The following is an 18,141-nucleotide window of genomic DNA, read 5'->3' as shown; positions in this document are numbered from 1 at the left end:
ACTCAAGAATGACACCGTAGACAACTACTTCGTCTTCATGCATCACTATTTTCCATTTATGTAATTTTTCCCCCTTTTCTGTTCTCCAATTACTACTTAAATTTGGTTTTACAAAAAATACATAATTTCTCTTCATTTATACAGTCAGTTAAAAGCACAGCAATTGTTATATTCCAAGCTCAGGTTAGTCAGGCTGTCCAAACAGTCTTTGTGATAGATGATATACTTACAAGTTATAGAAGTAGAAGAATTATCAGCACTTGAAAAATTAACAGTACACGGTGTATACAGTTTAACAGTTATCCTTACCACTAGGACTAGAAGGTTATTACCTAGGCTCGTTTCCAGCCTCAGTTTGTCTGAGTTCATCTACTTCCAGCCTCTTACAGAACTTTTTTATTGACCTTCCTATACCTGGTAGAATTTTATCCCTTCCTCATGACTCTCAAAAAGGCAAGCAGAAAACCTCCACTAGCCTTACTTTATGGCTATACTCAAGAATTTTAGGAGGAAACAAAAACTCCATTGTTTCAGCTGCTGCTAAGCAGGTTTTATTGACAGTTGTAAACACAGGAGCTTTGTATACACTAGGGCTCCCGCTGGTGCAAATGAACTAATTCTGAACCAATGAGGATTTTTTAAAATAAATTCCTTTGTGTAGAAGAGGATTTAGATGCTGATTGTACTGCTATAACAATATGGTGTTGGCCTCCTATCCTTAACTAAGGCCCAAGCCCTTCACAGAGTAAGTCTTACCACAGTGAAGAAACAATCTTACAAACTTCTCCAGGTCTATTAAAAATATAAATAAATAAAATACTGGTCACTTTCAGGCAGCCATTTCCATGAGATAGGGGCATTATTTAAAAAAAAAAAAAAAAAAACCACATTCCACCCTTAAATCCAAGTGGCCAGAACAGCAACAGCCTCCTAAGTGGCAGGAAAGATATCACATACCATATTCAAACTTCCCAGTCCATAATACCAACTAAGAGAACAGCCAAGCAACATCTTGCTTCTTGTATTGGAGATGTCAAACAAAAAGTTTATAAATTCACTCCATTCAAAGAAATTAAAATAATTCTACTATAAACATAATTTACCTTTCGCCAACAAAAAAGTGATCCACGAAGTTTTCAGAACTAATGGCAAACTCAATTCAGAAGAAGTCCTATACACAGACAACAAAGTAGTAAAAATTTCACAGCAACAGTTCTACAACAATTCTGAATATAGTCTCTGGAGAATCACTTGAGTCTGTGGACTCATTCATTTAGGGCAACACAGAAAGTTTTCCCACACACTAAGGTTTATTAGTTATCACAATACATTCTGAATGGAATTAAAACTACAAACAAATTTTGAAATGGAAAGGCTAATTGTTCTTATTCCATTCAAGAAATTCTAAGCATTAATGTCTGGGTGAAGGACGTGAATGTCGATAATTTACTCAAATTATTGTGAGTAGTTTTCTCTTGCTCATGTCTTTGACAAAAAGGTCCTATTCTCCAGTCACAGCCTTAACTCAATCTTATTTTGGGAGCAGCCAATATTTCCTCTCATCTATTACTATGTTTATGAAGCTCATCCTGCCACTGTTAGTTTCTTCCATGCTGATTCATAAACCAGCAGGTGGAGATATTCATGGTGCAAGTGGCACCATCAATACACTGACCAAGTATATCACTTCTGCAACTTTTTTCATTTCCCACTGAAACTCCCCAAGTGCCTGTTCAATCTAAACTAGTCACATGACATGTTGGTGCCATCAATAGATTGGGTTTTTTTTGTATACACTTTAGAAACAAGTAGTTAGAAAAGTAAAATACTAACATATGTTTTGGATCGCCTCCTAAATTTTATATATAAATTATAAAAGTCAAACTTACTGACTGCTGGCTTGTATCATGTAGATAAGTCCACAAGTCCTAGAAAAAAAATTCAGTTCCTTACTTCACATACCTTTCTCAATCTAAAACAAGTGTGTAGCATTCTTTGTTTCAGCTAAGTACAGCAGAAATACATGCCACCTCAGAAAATGTCAGTTATTGTAATTAAAGAACATTGTCAATCCATTTTACAAGTATCACAAACAGACACAATGGGCTGGTTATAACTAGTAGCTTTACAAGGAGCAGCTCTTGTTGGAATGCTTATATCAAACCTCACATAATAAAGCAATTTAAAAACATGATCTGTTAAGTAATAATTTTCCAGAAAGCCAGGATTTACATGCACGTTATTTTCCAATGTCTTGTAAATAAGTAGTAGAGTCTGTAGTACACTCTCAAACCACTGGATGAAATATGTCATGAGACTGTTTCACAGCCTTTATTGCATCAGTGTTACCATCTCATGATTCTGTTGAAAGAGCCTTACCATAACAATTTCTTCTTAAAACTACAGGCTCTTGCAGTCAAGCAATTGAAAGAGATTCACAACTCTCATTTTAAAAATAAGTTGCCCTAGTCCTCATGGTTGAGGAGGAGAATAGAAACCACTAAAACATGACCCAAGTGTGCAACCTAAAGGATCAGGAATCAGAAGTCAAAAACCTTAAAAAAAGAAAAAATTGTAAAGCCTTATGATTGCGTCGGACTCAAATTTTTGAATGCTCGAGGTTGGTAATACTGTTTTAAAATTTTATCTTTGTAATTTGCCTCACAGTCTCTTCTTCTGTAATATCACTGTACAAACATTTTACAGAAAAAAGGTCAGAGGGGAAAAATGAGGAATGGGTGGGGAAAGTCATCAGACAAATATTCAGGGGCAAGATTTAAAAGGAAAAAGGGAATATGCAGATTAAGTGACATTTTTATACTTCAGAAAAGACCTATGGTTAGGGTTGCCAACTGTTTAATTGCATAAATGCAAACACCCTTGCCCTGCTCTGTCCTGCCCCTTCCCCAAGGCCACACCCCTGTCCTGCCCGTTCTCTGAGGCTCCGCCACTCTGTTTACTCCAGCTCCCCTCCCTCAGTCGCTTACTCTCTCCCACCCTCACTCATTTTCATAGGACTGGGGCCGGGGTGCAGGCTCTGGGCTGGGGCTGAAGGGTTTGGACTGTTGTCGGGGGGAGGGGCCCTCCGGACTGAGCCTGGGGTAGGGCATTTAGCTACGGGGGAGAATTCAGGGTGCAGGCTCCAGGAGGGAGTTTGGGTGTGGGAGGGGGCTGGGGTTTGGGGTATGGACTCTGGGAGGGGGGTTGGGTACAGGAGGGGGCTCAGGGCTGGTGCAGAAGGGGGTTCAGAGTGCAGGCTCCAGCCGGGGGCACTTACCTCGGGTGGCTCCCAGAAGCGGCGACATGTCCAACAGCGGTGCCTAGCTCAGCGTGCATAGACACCCTGGCTGCGCCTCCTCCTAGGAGGTGCTGCCGGACATGTCACCGCTTCCGGGAATGGCGCGGAGCCGGAGCAGGTAGGGAGCCTGCCTTAACCCCGCTGCACCGCCAGACCTTTAGTGGCCTAAAATCTCCTGGATTGGCTTCAGTAGCCTCCAGAAGATCAAACTCGATACTGGGTGACTCTTGGCCAAACCAGGACGGTTGGCATCCTACCTGTGGTAGGTCTGAGAAAAAATACTTAGGACTTTCCATCTTCTATACTGACCATCAATGCAATGATAAACTGGATTAGATTTAAAGAACAAAGAATTGTCCCATTTAGGAAAGCAAATCTATCATGTCCCTTTAGGCAATGGAGAGTATCAATAGGACATGCAGCAGCAAAACCTGCTAGAGTGTTGCTAAGCACAGAAAAGAATTTGTTTACATGAAAGGAATAGTTGCCTATACTTCATTCAGCCAGCAACCAGGCTATCAGGTGTAAAGATGCTGGGTCATTGTTCTAAGAAACTGTCAGGTGGAATAGGTAAGGTGACTGGGGTCTGTGTTGATCAGATAAATCTAATACCAGAATTGCCTGGTTCATGCTGGGGCTATCATTATACACCCTGCATCCTTGCCTCAGGACCCTCAAATCTCAACGTTTTTCTCAGGCATTTGGGGAGAGGATGGGATGTGAACTGAATGGGATTACTTGGGTGGTGAGGTTTTCAGGGGCAGTTTATCTGTACCATGCCTAAAAAAGGAGGCTGGAGGCCCCTGGTGTTACCATAGTACAAAGAATAGCATCAGAAGCAACAACAGGATGGCCTTATAATGCAGTATAATAGTTATGGTATAAACGTTATAGTGTTTCTGTATAACTGATTTTAAGATATTAGGAAATATGCCTAAAGTTTAGGATGGGCACTTCTAGTACATATGTTTTAGAAATCAAAATAAATGTCAATTAAAAATGAATCTATCAGTTCAAACAAAAAAATTGTGCATTTTACCTTTCAAATTTGTGATATAGTGCAGATAATACATCATACTTCTTATTCAGTCGTGATACATTACTATCAACTTTAGTGCTTATGGTATCCATGTTAACATCCATCTCTCTCAGCAACCGAAAACATGTGCACACACTGCAAGGAAGAAGACAGTTGAGAGATTATGTGATCTGTTTCTTTAAAACCAAAAAAAGAACATTTACCTTACAGTTACTGGTTCTTTAAGAGGTGTTGTACACACACATTTCACTTTTGGTGTGCATACTTTTCATATGTTCAAGAAGTTCTTTTTAGCTAGCAGTGTCTAATGGGGCCAGGATTGCGCCTCTTATGCCCTTATATCTCCCTCTCCCACAGAATATAAAGAGCTCTCCCTCTGATGCTCTCAGCCTTCAAGCCCTCTCCAGCCTTCTTTGGCCATGGCTCCCTGGCTCAGGAAGGCCAGCAAGCTAGCTCATCCAGTGATTTCTTGCAATTTCTCCCTCTTTCCAGGGAGGGCCAGCAGAAAGCTTTCAGTTCTCTGCAACTTTCCCCAACCTTCTCCAGTCTCCTGACTCCCAGAGTACCCTCACACTTGCCCTTTTCCTGCCTGAACCAGGCAGCTCTCACCTGCCCTTTTCCTGAGTGACCCTTGCTAGCTGGCAGTGATTTCCCAACACCCCCCCTAGTTTTGTGAGCTAGTTACATACCAATTTAGTGACTGTTTGGAAATCTGAATTTAAACTGAAACATTAATACACACTTTAAAAGCTTATATAGTGTATGATAAAATATGTGTATCTGAAAAAGTATAATAGATTTGAAAAGTATGAACATAGACTAGCTTCCTTGCTTCCTTATACAGCTGTTTTTTATGATGTCAGTGCATTCATTTCGGTGATGTTGGCCAACCTAATAATTTCAAATGCTGATTTGTAAGCAAAGTCTAAGGCTATGGCTACACTTGCACTTCAAAGCGCTGCCGCGGCAGCGCTGCCACAGCAGCGCTTTGAAGCGCTAAGTGTAGTCAAAGCGCCAGCGCTGGGAGAGAGCTCTCCCTGCGCTGTCCGTACTCCACCTCCCTGTGGGGAATAACGTACGGCGCTGGGAGCCGCGCTCCCAGCGCTGGGGCTTTGACCACACTGGCGCTTTGCAGCGCCGCAATTTGCAGCGCTGGAGAGGGTGTGTTTTCACACCCTGCTGCAGCGCTGCAAATTTGCAAGTGTAGCCATGGCCTAAATGAGCTCTCCCTGACAGCTAGTGATGAGCTGGGGGCTAAGGCTTCAGGGCCAGATTATATTTACATTCACACCTAATCTACCTAGGTATCCAGCAAACGGAGCTGTGTTGTCCAAGTGATAGATTTTGGCTGGGGTTGGATTACAAACCACTTGAATGCGGGGGGGAAAAGGGATGAAATGTTGTTCTTATTGTATGAGTAAAGGGCAGTAGAACTGTGCTTGGCCTGTGATGATTTGAAGGCATCAAGAGAGAGGGTGGGGACCTGTCCCTCTCCACTGTTTAAAGACAGAGCTGATTAGGCTCCAATAGATAGTCTTTTGTTCTGTTAAGTGACCACTGCAGTTGAAATCACTGACAATCAGGTCTAAGTGCTTAGTCCTGTTGTGGGGACAGTGTTCCTGTGGGCATAGGCGCCGACTTATATGGGGCTCTGGGGCTTTAGCCCCATGAATAAATCCCAAGCAGGGGCTCTGCCCCACCAATATTTTTTCTCCCCTGCTTGGAGCGCCCCCCGCCGCTGCCGCCGGGGCTGCCCAGAGCCCTTTAAATCCCAGCCGCGGCCGGGAATCAGAGGGCTCTGGGCTGCCTGCTGCAGCGGGAAGCCCAGAGCCCTCTGATTCCCGGCTGCGGCTGGGATTAAAAAGGCTCTGGGCTCCCCGCGGTTGCAGGCAGCCCAGAGCCCTTTAAATCCCAGCAGCGGCTGAGATTTAAAAGGCTCTGGGCTCCCCGCGGTTGCAGGCAGCCCAGAGCCCTCTGATTCCCGGCGGCGGCTGGGATTTAAAAGGCTCTGGGCTGCCCGCCGCAGCAGACAGCCCAGAGCCCTCTGATTCCCGGCCGCGGCTGGGATTTAAAGGGCTCTGGGCTCCCCGCGTTTGCAGGCAGCCCAGAGCCCTTTAAATCCCAGCCGCGGCTGGGAATCAGAGGGCTCTGGGCTGCCGGCTGCCGCGGGTAGCCCCGAGCCCTCTGATTGCGGGCTGCGGCTGGGCTTAAAAAGGGGCTGGGCGCCCCGCGGTTGCCGGCAGCCCAGAGCCCTTTAAATCCCAGCAGCGGCTGAGATTTAAAAGGCTCTGGGCTCCCCGCGGTTGCAGGCAGCCCAGAGCCCTCTGATTCCCGGCGGCGGCTGGGATTTAAAAGGCTCTGGGCTGCCCGCCGCAGCAGACAGCCCAGAGCCCTCTGATTCCCGGCTGCGGCTGGGATTTAAAAGGCTCTGGGCTCCCCGCGTTTGCAGGCAGCCCAGAGCCCTTTAAATCCCGGCCGCGGCCGGGAATCAGAGGGCTCTGGGCTGCCTGCTGCAGCGGGAAGCCCAGAGCCCTCTGATTCCCGGCTGCGGCTGGGATTTAAAAGGCTCTGGGCTCCCCGCGGTTGCAGGCAGCCCAGAGCCCTCTGATTCCCGGCGGCGGCTGGGATTTAAAAGGCTCTGGGCTGCCCGCCGCAGCAGACAGCCCAGAGCCCTCTGATTCCCGGCCGCGGCTGGGATTTAAAGGGCTCTGGGCTCCCCGCCGCAGCAGACAGCCCAGAGCCCTCTGATTCCCGGCTGCGGCTGGGATTTAAAAGGCTCTGCGCTCCCCGCGGTTGCAGGCAGCCCAGAGCCCTTTAAATCCCAGCCGCGGCCGGGAATCAGAGGGCTCTGGGCTGCCTGCTGCAGCGGGAAGCCCAGAGCCCTCTGATTCCCGGCTGCGGCTGGGATTTAAAAGGCTCTGGGCTCCCCGCGGTTGCAGGCAGCCCAGAGCCCTCTGATTCCCGGCGGCGGCTGGGATTTAAAAGGCTCTGCGCTCCCCGGCGCAGCAGACAGCCCAGAGCCCTCTGATTCCCGGCCGCGGCTGGGATTTAAAGGGCTCTGGGCTCCCCGCCGCAGCAGACAGCCCAGAGCCCTCTGATTCCCGGCTGCGGCTGGGATTTAAAAGGCTCTGGGCTCCCGCGTTTGCAGGCAGCCCAGAGCCCTTTAAATCCCAGCCGCGGCTGGGATTTAAAAGGCAGGGTGCGCCCACCGGGTGCATGCAGCCCAGAGCCCTATAAATCCCCGCCGCGGCCGGGAATCAGAGGGCTCTGGGCTGCCTGCTGCAGCGGGAAGCCCAGAGCCCTCTGATTCCCGGCTGCGGCTGGGATTTAAAAGGCTCTGGGCTCCCCGCCGCAGCAGACAGCCCAGAGCCCTCTGATTCCCGGCCGCGGCTGGGATTTAAAGGGCTCTGGGCTCCCCGCCGCAGCAGACAGCCCAGAGCCCTCTGATTCCCGGCTGCGGCTGGGATTTAAAAGGCTCTGGGCTCCCCGCGTTTGCAGGCAGCCCAGAGCCCTTTAAATCCCAGCCGCGGCTGGGATTTAAAAGGCTCTGCGCTCCCCGCGGTTGCAGGCAGCCCAGAGCCCTTTAAATCCCAGCCGCGGCCGGGAATCAGAGGGCTCTGGGCTGCCTGCTGCAGCGGGAAGCCCAGAGCCCTCTGATTCCCGGCTGCGGCTGGGATTTAAAAGGCTCTGGGCTCCCCGCGGTTGCAGGCAGCCCAGAGCCCTTTAAATCCCAGCAGCGGCTGAGATTTAAAAGGCTCTGGGCTCCCCGCGGTTGCAGGCAGCCCAGAGCCCTCTGATTCCCGGCCGCGGCTGGGATTTAAAGGGCTCTGGGCTCCCCGCCGCAGCGGGAAGCCCAGAGCCCTCTGATTCCCGGCTGCAGCTGGGATTTAAAAGGCTCTGGGCTCCCCGCGGTTGCAGGCAGCCCAGAGCCCTTTAAATCCCAGCCGCGGCCGGGAATCAGAGGGCTCTGGGCTGCCTGCTGCAGCGGGAAGCCCAGAGCCCTCTGATTCCCGGCTGCGGCTGGGATTTAAAAGGCTCTGGGCTCCCCGCGGTTGCAGGCAGCCCAGAGCCCTCTGATTCCCGGCCGCGGCTGAGATTTAAAGGGTTCTGGGCTCCCCGCCGCAGCGGGCAGCCCAGAGCCCTCTGATTCCCGGCCCCGGCTGGGATTTAAAAGGCTCTGGGCTCCCTGCGGTTGCAGGCAGCCCAGAGTCCTCTGACTCCCAGCCGGGGCTGGGATTTAAAGGGCTCTGGGATCCCCGCGGCTGCCAGCAGCCCAGAGCCCTTTGAATCCCAGCCTCTGTCCGCTGATTGCCCCCTCCCCAGACCCCTGCCCCAACTGCCCCCCAGAACCTCCACCCCCTATCTAAGCCCCACTGGTCCTTGTTCCCCAATTACCCCCTCCCGAGACCCCTGCCCCTAACTGCCCCTTGGGACCTCAGCCCCTATCTAAGCCTCCCTTCTCCTTGTCCCCAACTGCCCCCTCCTGAGACCCCACCCAACTTCCCCCCCCCAGGACCGCACCCCTACCTGTCCCCTGATAAACCTTAGACTCCCATGCCTATCCAATTGCTGCCTGTCCCCTGACTGCCCCTTCGAACCTCTGCCCCATCCAACTCCCCCTGCTCCTTGTCCCTTGACTGCCCCCCGGAACTCCCTACCTCTTCACCAACCCCCAAACCGCTTACTGTGCCACTCAGACCAGCGTATCTGGCTCCATGCAGCTCCAGACAGTTGCTGCCATGCTCCCCCATGGAGCCCACAGCCCTCTCCCACCCCCAGCACCTGCCTTCCAGATTTGAACACCTCAAAATTCAGGAGTGCTCAAGCTCGGTTTGGGCAGCTTTTACTTCATTTCTCCCAAATCAGTTTCCCCTGCAAGGTGCCAACTGAAGGTGTTGGAGAACAGAGAGATCAGGTGGCCTCCTAATGCCTGGAAAAGAGACAAAGGCCGGAGGAGGGAGTGTCAGTGCCTGTGCGGACTTCTGGGAAGTGCACGGTGTGGAAGGGGATGCTGTGATGCTTTGGAACATCTCCATACAAAGCCAGTCAGGACTCTGGGGGAGCCTCCTCTCTCGGAGCATACTGTCTCCAGGGCAAGAAGTTTACACCTTCCTGGGTCTGACCTCGGAGCATTCAGCATGCCCTTCCACATCATGCACTTTCCAAAGTGAGTCTGCCCAGGCTGGTCCTGGGGCAACCAGAGGTCGCTGCACCCCAACTCTGCAGTCAGATGTGACTCTCAGCCAGACAGTAAAACAGAAGGTTTATTAGATGACGGGAACACAGTTTAAACAGAGCTTGTTGGTACAGAAAACAGAACCCCTCTGTCAGGTCCATCTTGGGGGGTAGGGAGCCCAGAACCAAGTTCTGGGTCTCTCCCCATTTCCCCAGCCAGCTCCAAACTGACACTCCCTCCTCTGGCCTCTGTGTCTCTTCTGGACAAGGAGGCCACCTGATCTCTTTGTCCCCAACACCTTCAGTTGGCATCTTGCAGGGGAAACTGAGGCACCCACACAGTATTCAGAGAAAATATTAAGAACATTCCCACTTCATCACAACAGATGCAACAAAATATAATACTGTATATTGAAGTAGGCAAGTGCTGCTTCTGACTTTCCACTTTTAATTGACCCTTGTAATCTTGTGGCACTGACGCGTTGTAGCTTCATTTTATATCGGCTTACAGGGCGGGAGCGGGGGGGCACCACCATTTTGGGCCCCACCAAAAATTATACAAACCTGCCGCCTATGCCTGTGGGTACAGTGTTTTTGTGTAAGAGACAGCCCAGACTGCACTAGCAGCGAGGTTCCCGCACTGAGAGCTCAGCTGAAATCACTGAGAGCTGGTGGAACCTCAAGAGACCAACTCGCAGCGGTCACAGTGGTAGGTGACAGCAGAAGGTGACTGTGCAGGGCCATTGGCAACAGAGCGGTGGAGTGAACGGTGACACAACGAACAGCCGTGGCCAGAGCAAACTGTGCCTTTTTGTCCCCCATCTGGGAGGTGTACTCACGTGAAAGCACCTCTGAACTCTGAGTCTCCACTGACCAAGGACAACACCCGGGAGTGGAGTGGTGGAGGGAAAAGTGAGGGGCATGTTAAATAAACATTTGTTTGTTGGACTATATTTTAGTCACTTTGCTCCAGAATGCTGGATTTGTGACTGGGAATGGAAACTTATATAAATATGTTTCCCAGTAGGCCAAGATTTTTAAAATGCATCATTTGTCAAGGTTGTTATCTCACATTGTTGCTATCTTGGGAGGTCATTATGTTGGGGAGTTTCTGTACTAAACATTTTTATTATAATTAATTTTTACATAAGAATGGTCATACTGGGTCAGACCCATGGTCCATCTAGCCCAGTACCCTGTCTTACAACAGTGGTCAAGGCCAGGTGCTTCAGAGGGAATGAATAGAACAGGGAATCATCAAGTGATCCATCCCCTGTTGCCCATTCCCAGCCTCTGGCAAACAGGCTAGGGACACTCAGAGCATGGCGTTGCATCCCTCTCATCCTGGCTAATAGCCACAGATGGACCTGTTCTCCAGGAATTTATCTAGTTCTTTTTAAAATCCTGTTATAGTTTTGGTCTTCCCAGCATCCCCTGGCAAAGAGTTCCCTGGGTTGACTTTATATTGTGTGAAGAAATACTTTCTTTTGTTTTTTTTAAATCTGCTGCCTATTAATTTCATTGGGTGACTGCTAGTTCTTGTGTTATGTGAAGAATTAAATAAAATTTCCTTATTCACTTTCTTCGCACCAGTCAAGATTTTGTAGACCTCTATCATATCCCCAATAGTCATCTCTTTTCTAAGCTGAAAATTCCCAGTCACTTTAATCTCTCCTCCTGTTTCATACCCCTCATCATTTTAGATGCCCATCTCTGTACCTTTTCCAATTCCAATATATATATTTTTAGGATGAGTGACCAGATCTACACACACTATTCAAGGTGTGCACATACCATGGATTTATATAGAGGCAATATGATATTTTCTGTCTTATTATCTATCTCTTTCTTAATGATTCCCAACATTGTTTGCTTTTGTGACTGTTGCTGCACATGGAGTGGATGTTTTCAGAGAACTATCCACAATGACTCCAAGATCTCTTCCTTGAGTGTTAACAGCTAATTCAGATGCCATCATTTTGTATGTATAGTTGAGATTGCTTTCCAATGTGCATTACTTTGCATTTATCAACACTGAATTTAATTTGCCATTTTGTTGCCCAGTCACCCAGTTGTGTGAGATCCCTTTGTAGCTCTTCGCAGTCTGCCTGGGACTTAATTATCTTGAATAGTTTTGTATCATCTGCAAATTTTGCCACCTCACTGTTTACCCATTTTTCCAGATAAATATGTTGAATAGGACTGGTCCCAGTACTGACCCCTCAAGGATACCACTATTTATCTCTCTCCATTCTGAAAACTGATAATTTATTCCTACGCTTTGTTTCCCATCTTTTAACCAGTTACTGATCCATGAGAGGATCTTCCCTCTTACCCCATGATGGCTTACTTTTCAAAAGTCAATTTAAATTAAATACATTTTTTTTAAATTATATATTTTTTTAGAAATCTAGAGATGTTATGTGTTTTGGTGTAACTTGCATTTTCCTTATGTTAAATTTTCATTATCCTAACAAAACATTTACTTTGTTCACTTTCTTCACATCAGTCAAGATTTTATAGACCTTTAGCATGTCCCCTCTTAGTCATCTCTTTTCTAAGCTGAATATTCCCAGTCATTTTAATTTCTTCTCCTATTTCATACCCCTAATCATTTTAGTTGCCCATCTCTGTACTTTGTGCATTTCCAGTATGTCTTTTTTGGGATGGGGTAACCAGATCTGCACACAGTATTCAAGGTGTACATGTGCCGTGGATTTATATAGAGGCAATATGATATTTTCTGTCTTATTACCTATCACTTTCTTTAAAAAGCAAAGGTTTCAGAGTTGCAGCCATGTTAGTCTGTACTGCAAAAAGAACATAAGCTTTTGTGGGCTACATCCGATGAAGTGGACTGTAGCCCACGAAAGCTTATGCTCAAATAAATTTGTTAGTCTCTAAGGTGCCACAAGTGCTCCTGTTCTTTTTAAAAAAGCAAACAGAATGTTGGGAATTACTGACTGCCGCTGCACACTGAGTGGATGTTTTCAGATAACTATCCACAATGACTGCAAGATCTTTCTTGAGTGTTAACAGCTAATTCAGACTCCTAATGTATAACTGAGATTGTTTTCCAATGTACATTACTTTGCATTTATCAACATTAAATTTCATCTGCCATTTTTGTTGCCCAGTCACCCAGTTTCATGAGATCCCTTTGTAATTCTTCGCAGTCTGCCTGGGACTTACCTATCTTGAATAGTTTTGTATCAGCTGCAAATTTTGCCACCTCACTGTTTACCCATTTTTCCAGATCATTTATGAATATGTTGAACAGCACTGGTCCCAGTACCGACCCCTCAGGGATACCACTATTTATCTCTGTCCATTCTGAAAACTGATAATTTATTCCTACCCTTTGTTTCCCATCTTTTAACCAGTTACTGATCCATGAGAGGACTTTCCTCTTACCCTATGATGGCTTACTTTTCAAAAGTCAATTTAAATTAAATACTTTTTTTTAAAATATATGGTTTTTTAGAAATCTAGACCTGTTATGTGTTTTGGTGTAACTTGCATTATTCTTATGTTAAATTTGCATAATCCTAACAAAACATTTACTTTATTCATATCTTTTTCATATATCTCATTGGTCCTGACACCCCCCCTGTAAATGCGAACACCCCCCCTAATTTCAATTCCTGGGGAAACCACTGCTAGCTGCTCTCCCACTTACTAGACCCAGGTACCCTCTTTTAAGGATATTTAGGAGGCAGCTGATGAGTCACACATGTACTAGACACTCCCTTCCACTTAAAGGGGCCAGTCACCTTGTGACAGTCTTTTTTAACTAGTGATGCAGGACAGCCCCCCAGAAATGGTATCCAAACCTCTGGTCTGCACTAGGGCTTCTTGGTGCTCTGATAATAGAAGTAGTGAGTAGTAAATGTGTGGACCAAGCTCCACACTGCTGTTCTACTCATCTCAGGTATGGAAACTACCCAAACAAGCAGCCAAGGCAGCTTGAGCCCTAATGGAACGAGCACTAGTATGGTCAGGGAATTTTTCCTCACTAATTGATAAGTTCTTATGCAGTCAAAAACCACCTGGATAACCTTTGAGCGAATGATGGTGCCCTTTGACTGTCAAATGTCATTAATAGCCTAGGTGTGTTCCTGAACAATTTTAGTTTATCTAAATAAAATGACACTGTCTAGCATGCATAGCTCTAGAAAGAAAGTCACTTGGTGAACAGACCAATTTATATAGAATTTTGAGACTACCTTGAGCAGGAACTTTGGGTGAGGTCTAAGGGTAACCCCATCATTCTGAAATACCACAGACAGGGAACCTGACATACAAGCCTGTATCATTCCTACCCGCCTACCTGATGCAACATCCACCAGGAAATCTGTTTTCAGTGAGAGGTGGTAAAGGGAGCAGGTTACTAAGGGCTCAAAGAAGGGACCCATCACCACTGCTAGTCCTATATTCAGATTAAAGAAGGGAGGCAGCACCCAAATCAGGAGGCAGGGGGGAAATACATGCATGAATCCCTCCAGGAATTTTGTTACTGGAGGATGTGAAGACAGCATGGCTTACAGATAATTCTGCAAAATGAACTTTTATTTTGAGTTGGTGAAGAGTCCAGATTGTTTTCAAGTAAGTTGCCCAGTATTGTTGAAACTGGAGATGTCAGTGGTGAAAGCTGTTGCTGAGATATCTTGATGGAAAAAAATCTCAGTTTAGTTCTGTAAGTCAAGCTGATTAAAAAGTTTCCTGTTCTGAACATAGAATGCTCTGAACCTCAGCTGTACAGTGTCTTTCAGTATACTTTATTCAGCCAGCAACCAGGCTGTCAGGTGTAAAGATGCTGGGTCATTGTTCTAAGAGACTGTCAGGTGGAATGGGTAAGGTGACTGGGGTCTGTGTTGAACAGATAAATCTAATACCAGAATTGCCTGGCTCATGCTGGGGCTATCATGATACACCCTGCATCCTTGCCTCAGGACCCTCAGAGAGTAAGGCTAGAAGGAACCACCAGCCCATCTAGTCCAGTGGCTCTCAACAAGGGGTATACATACCTCTGGGGATACACAGAGGTCTTCAGGAGGGGACTCAGCTCATCTAGATCAGTGTTTCTCAACCTGTGGGTCGCAGTCCCCAGGGGGTCATGGGACAGGTTTAGGGAGATTGTAAGTGCAGGGTTGGCATTAGGGGTGGCAAGCAGGGCAACTGCCCAGACCCCCATACCCCAGGGAGCCCTGGCAAAGCTAAATTACATATTTCAGCCCTGCCACCTGGGGTTCAGGCTTCAGACAAGGCTCACAAGTGAAAAAACAATTTCAAGTATCATACTGAAATGTAAATATTATTTATATTCCAAATCGATTTATTTTATAATTATGTGGTAAAAATTAGAAAATAAGCAATTTTTCAGTAATAGTGTGCTGTGACACTTTTGTATTTTTATGTCTGATTTTCTAAGCAAGTAGTTTAAGTGATGTGAAACTTGCGCTTTGCAAGACAGACTCCTGAAAGGGGGACAGTAGTCTGGAAAAGTTGAGAACCACTGATCTCATCTGACCTCTTGTATACCACAGGATACTAACACTACCCAGCACCTGCACACTAAACCCAACAACCAAAATTACACAATATTACAGCCCACAGGAGACTGAACTACTATCTGCCACAGGCAGAGAACAGGAGGGGCCAAGGAGCACCAGTAAGTGAGGCCTCCACAACAGCAGGGAAATTAAGTTCTCTCCATCTCTATCTATATATCCAGATGATCCTGGCAAGCAACCTTCATCAGCTGCAGAGGAAGGCAAAAACTCCTAAAGTAATTGCAAAATTCCTTCCCAACCCCACATATGGTGATCAGTTCAGACACTAAGCATATGAGTAAAAACCAGTCAGTACAATCTCAGAGCACTGGCCCTCCCCATTCCATATTCTATCTCTAGCTGGGGCCATCCCTGATGCTTCAAAAGGAAGGATATTCAAAAAACAGAATACATAGAGAGATGGAAATCCTTTCTGACTCCTGCATGTGGCTGGCTGAAACCCTGAAGCATAAGCATTTAGGAATGGAAGACATCCTAGATACCCTAGATCAGGGGTCGGCAACCTCTGACATGCCGCCCGCCAGGGAAAGCACCCTGGCGGGCTGGGCCAGTTTGTTTACCTGCCGCGTCGGCAGGTTCAGCTGACCGTGACTCCCCCTGGCTGCGGTTCGCCATCCCAGGCCAATGGGGGCTGCGGGAAGCGGTGCGGGCCAAGGGATGTGCTGGCTGCAGCTTCCCACCACCCCCATTGGCCTGGGATGGCAGACTGCAGCCAGCGGGAGCCGCGGTCGGCCAGACCTATTGACACGGCAGGTAAACAAACTGGCCCGGTCCGCCAGGGAGCTTACTCTAGTGAGCTGTGTGCCAGAGGTTGCAGACCCCTGCCCTAGATACACCCCCATATACACACTACTGTAATATTTGTATAAAATAGGCCTTATGAGGTATATGAAAGCTAACATGCTTGTTATTGATATAATTGTTAAATGCATGTGTTAATGTTATATATGAAGCTGTGGATTCTCTCTATATGATGTTACTAGAACAAAGTTTAAGACCAGAAAGCCTAGCCTGGGTAAAAAGTGATAAACAGGTCTGTCCTAGCAAGGACTATGGGTTTACCTCAATTTACATATTAGCTATAAACAAAGCTATCAAGCTAAACCAGCAGGGGTTATCCTGAGTTTGAACATGAGAGATGTAGAGTTAAAATGGCTCCAGCACCCCAAAGGAGATTTAATCTCCGGGAGGCCTTTCAGACTTGTAAGACAAAGACAGCCCCCTTAGGAATATAATGAACACAGAGAGAGGATCCTTCACATTAAGTAGATATTAAATCATTTGGTTTCTTTCTCTGTGATAACTCCTGGCCAGGAAAAAGCTAGAGAGGAGATGCAGAGTGGGCCCCCACCCCGGGAACCATCTTGAATAAAGACTATTGTACTAAATAACATTTTACATGCTTAGATGCATGTTTTCACTTTTGCTTGTAACCATCTCTACCCTTTATCTCCTTTACTGGGTATTATTTAATCCATGCTATTTTGTTAATAAACGTGTATTACTTTTACCATAAACCAATTCAGCGCTGTGTTTGAAGGGAAGGGTGTATTTACCCCAGTTACAGTTCATGACAGTTTATTAATATATCAGCTAACTCAGCATCTTCTGTGAATGCACAGTGGTAGGGGCTGTGCATTACACAGAAACAACTCTGAGGAGCTGAAGTTCACCGATGGTCACCTGCTAGGCAAGGTCTGGTTCAGCAAAGCCTTGAGGAGTTTGCTGGTGAGGAAAACAGACTGGTATGGAAGAAAGCTGTGTCTAATCGCCAGCAAAACTTACTCTTGCTGAGTCAGAGAGAACACAGTGGCTCACAGGTCTGGGTATCCCCAGAAGCATGTTTCAAACACAAACCAAAAGCGAGGCCCAAGGCTGCTGAGTCCTGCCCCTTACAATCACAAGCAACCCTATCATACAATCGCATTCATATATTTGTCCAGCTCTCTCAAAACTAATTGTTTGCCCTCACTGTCGTAGGTATCTATGGAAAGGTATACATGAGTCCTAGTGTCCAGGGGATGAGGAAGGTGTTGAAAGGGAGCCTGGACTTATGTCTCCATTGCAGCAGGTATCAGTTAGCAATGTGCTCTGGTTCAGGATGCACCACACACAGATGTTTGACTTCCCGACAGAATGGGAATGATCTAGCTCTCACTTGCCTGTAAATATAGTGCGCTGCTGTAGTGTTGTCAGCCAGCACTTAACTTGCTGATTCCTGAAGGTGTAGCAAAGCTTTTTCATGCCAGGCCAATTGTATTAACATCTAAAGTGTTTATGTGCAAGCAGGCTTCCTAAGGAGACCACAGACCCTGAATTGCCAGTTGATCCAGATAAGCCCGCTCACCCCCACACACAGAGGAATCTGTTACCAAGGTTTTTGGAGGTAGAGACATGGATTAGGGAAATTCCTCTCCCCACCTGAAGTTGCTCTGTCCACCCAGTTTAACAAAGAGGATTTCTAGTGGGATTATGACCAACATGTTGTCAGGAAACCCCAGTCTCAAACCCAGGCCCACTGGGTTCCTGAGAAGCAGCCTTGGCCATCATGCCACACCAACTCAAATTATCAGTGTATTCACAGACTTGAATGGGTCAGCTTCCAGGATTTCATGACCAGCTTCCTGACTGGCTTGTAACCAATACAAACTCCCTGCTTCCTTTCTGGCGTTGTCTGAGCAACAAGCCATTACCATTAGCTGCTACTTGGACCCTGTTTGACCCTGTCTTGCCAACCCACCTGATCCTGCCTTGCTGCCTCACGCAACCCCTCCAGATACCTCAGTGTACCTTCCCCTTAGATTAGCTCTCTTGGCTATCATATCCCTTGTGTAGAATAAATCTAAAAATCAAAGAATTAAACTTTGCTTGAGTTTGGTTAAAGAAGTGTGTTATAAAGAAAAGACTTGAAAATAATGAGTTACGGCCAGAAGGAATGCAGTAGAAAGAATTCCTGGTTTAAAAAAGGGGAAGTTTCTAAAAAGAAGGCCCCTGACTGATAAAGGTTATTGCAGATGGTTTTAAATAAGACAGAATCTATTTTAGAATGAGCCAAC

General features: G+C 46.8%; 1 protein-coding gene across 4 annotated transcripts in view; it reads right to left on the bottom strand.

The window, feature by feature from the left end:
• The window catches only part of RB1 (RB transcriptional corepressor 1), a 196,507-nt gene that overhangs the window by 159,670 nt on the left and 18,696 nt on the right, over nt 1-18,141 (bottom strand). For all 4 annotated transcript variants that reach the window (XM_045013833.1, XM_045013842.1, XM_045013850.1 and 1 more), the window contains 3 exons: nt 4,338-4,472; nt 1,890-1,928; nt 1,104-1,171 (listed from right to left, as the gene is read on the bottom strand). In XM_045013833.1, the coding sequence (XP_044869768.1) occupies nt 1,104-1,171; nt 1,890-1,928; nt 4,338-4,472 (242 nt within the window). The remainder of the gene's footprint in view (nt 1-1,103; nt 1,172-1,889; nt 1,929-4,337; nt 4,473-18,141) is intronic.

Source organism: Mauremys mutica, chromosome 1 (genome assembly GCF_020497125.1).
Source record: "Mauremys mutica isolate MM-2020 ecotype Southern chromosome 1, ASM2049712v1, whole genome shotgun sequence".
NCBI classification, from domain to species: Eukaryota; Metazoa; Chordata; order Testudines; family Geoemydidae; genus Mauremys; species Mauremys mutica.
Note: the sequence above shows the minus strand (reverse complement) of the source record. Positions and strands in the feature narration are given on the sequence as shown.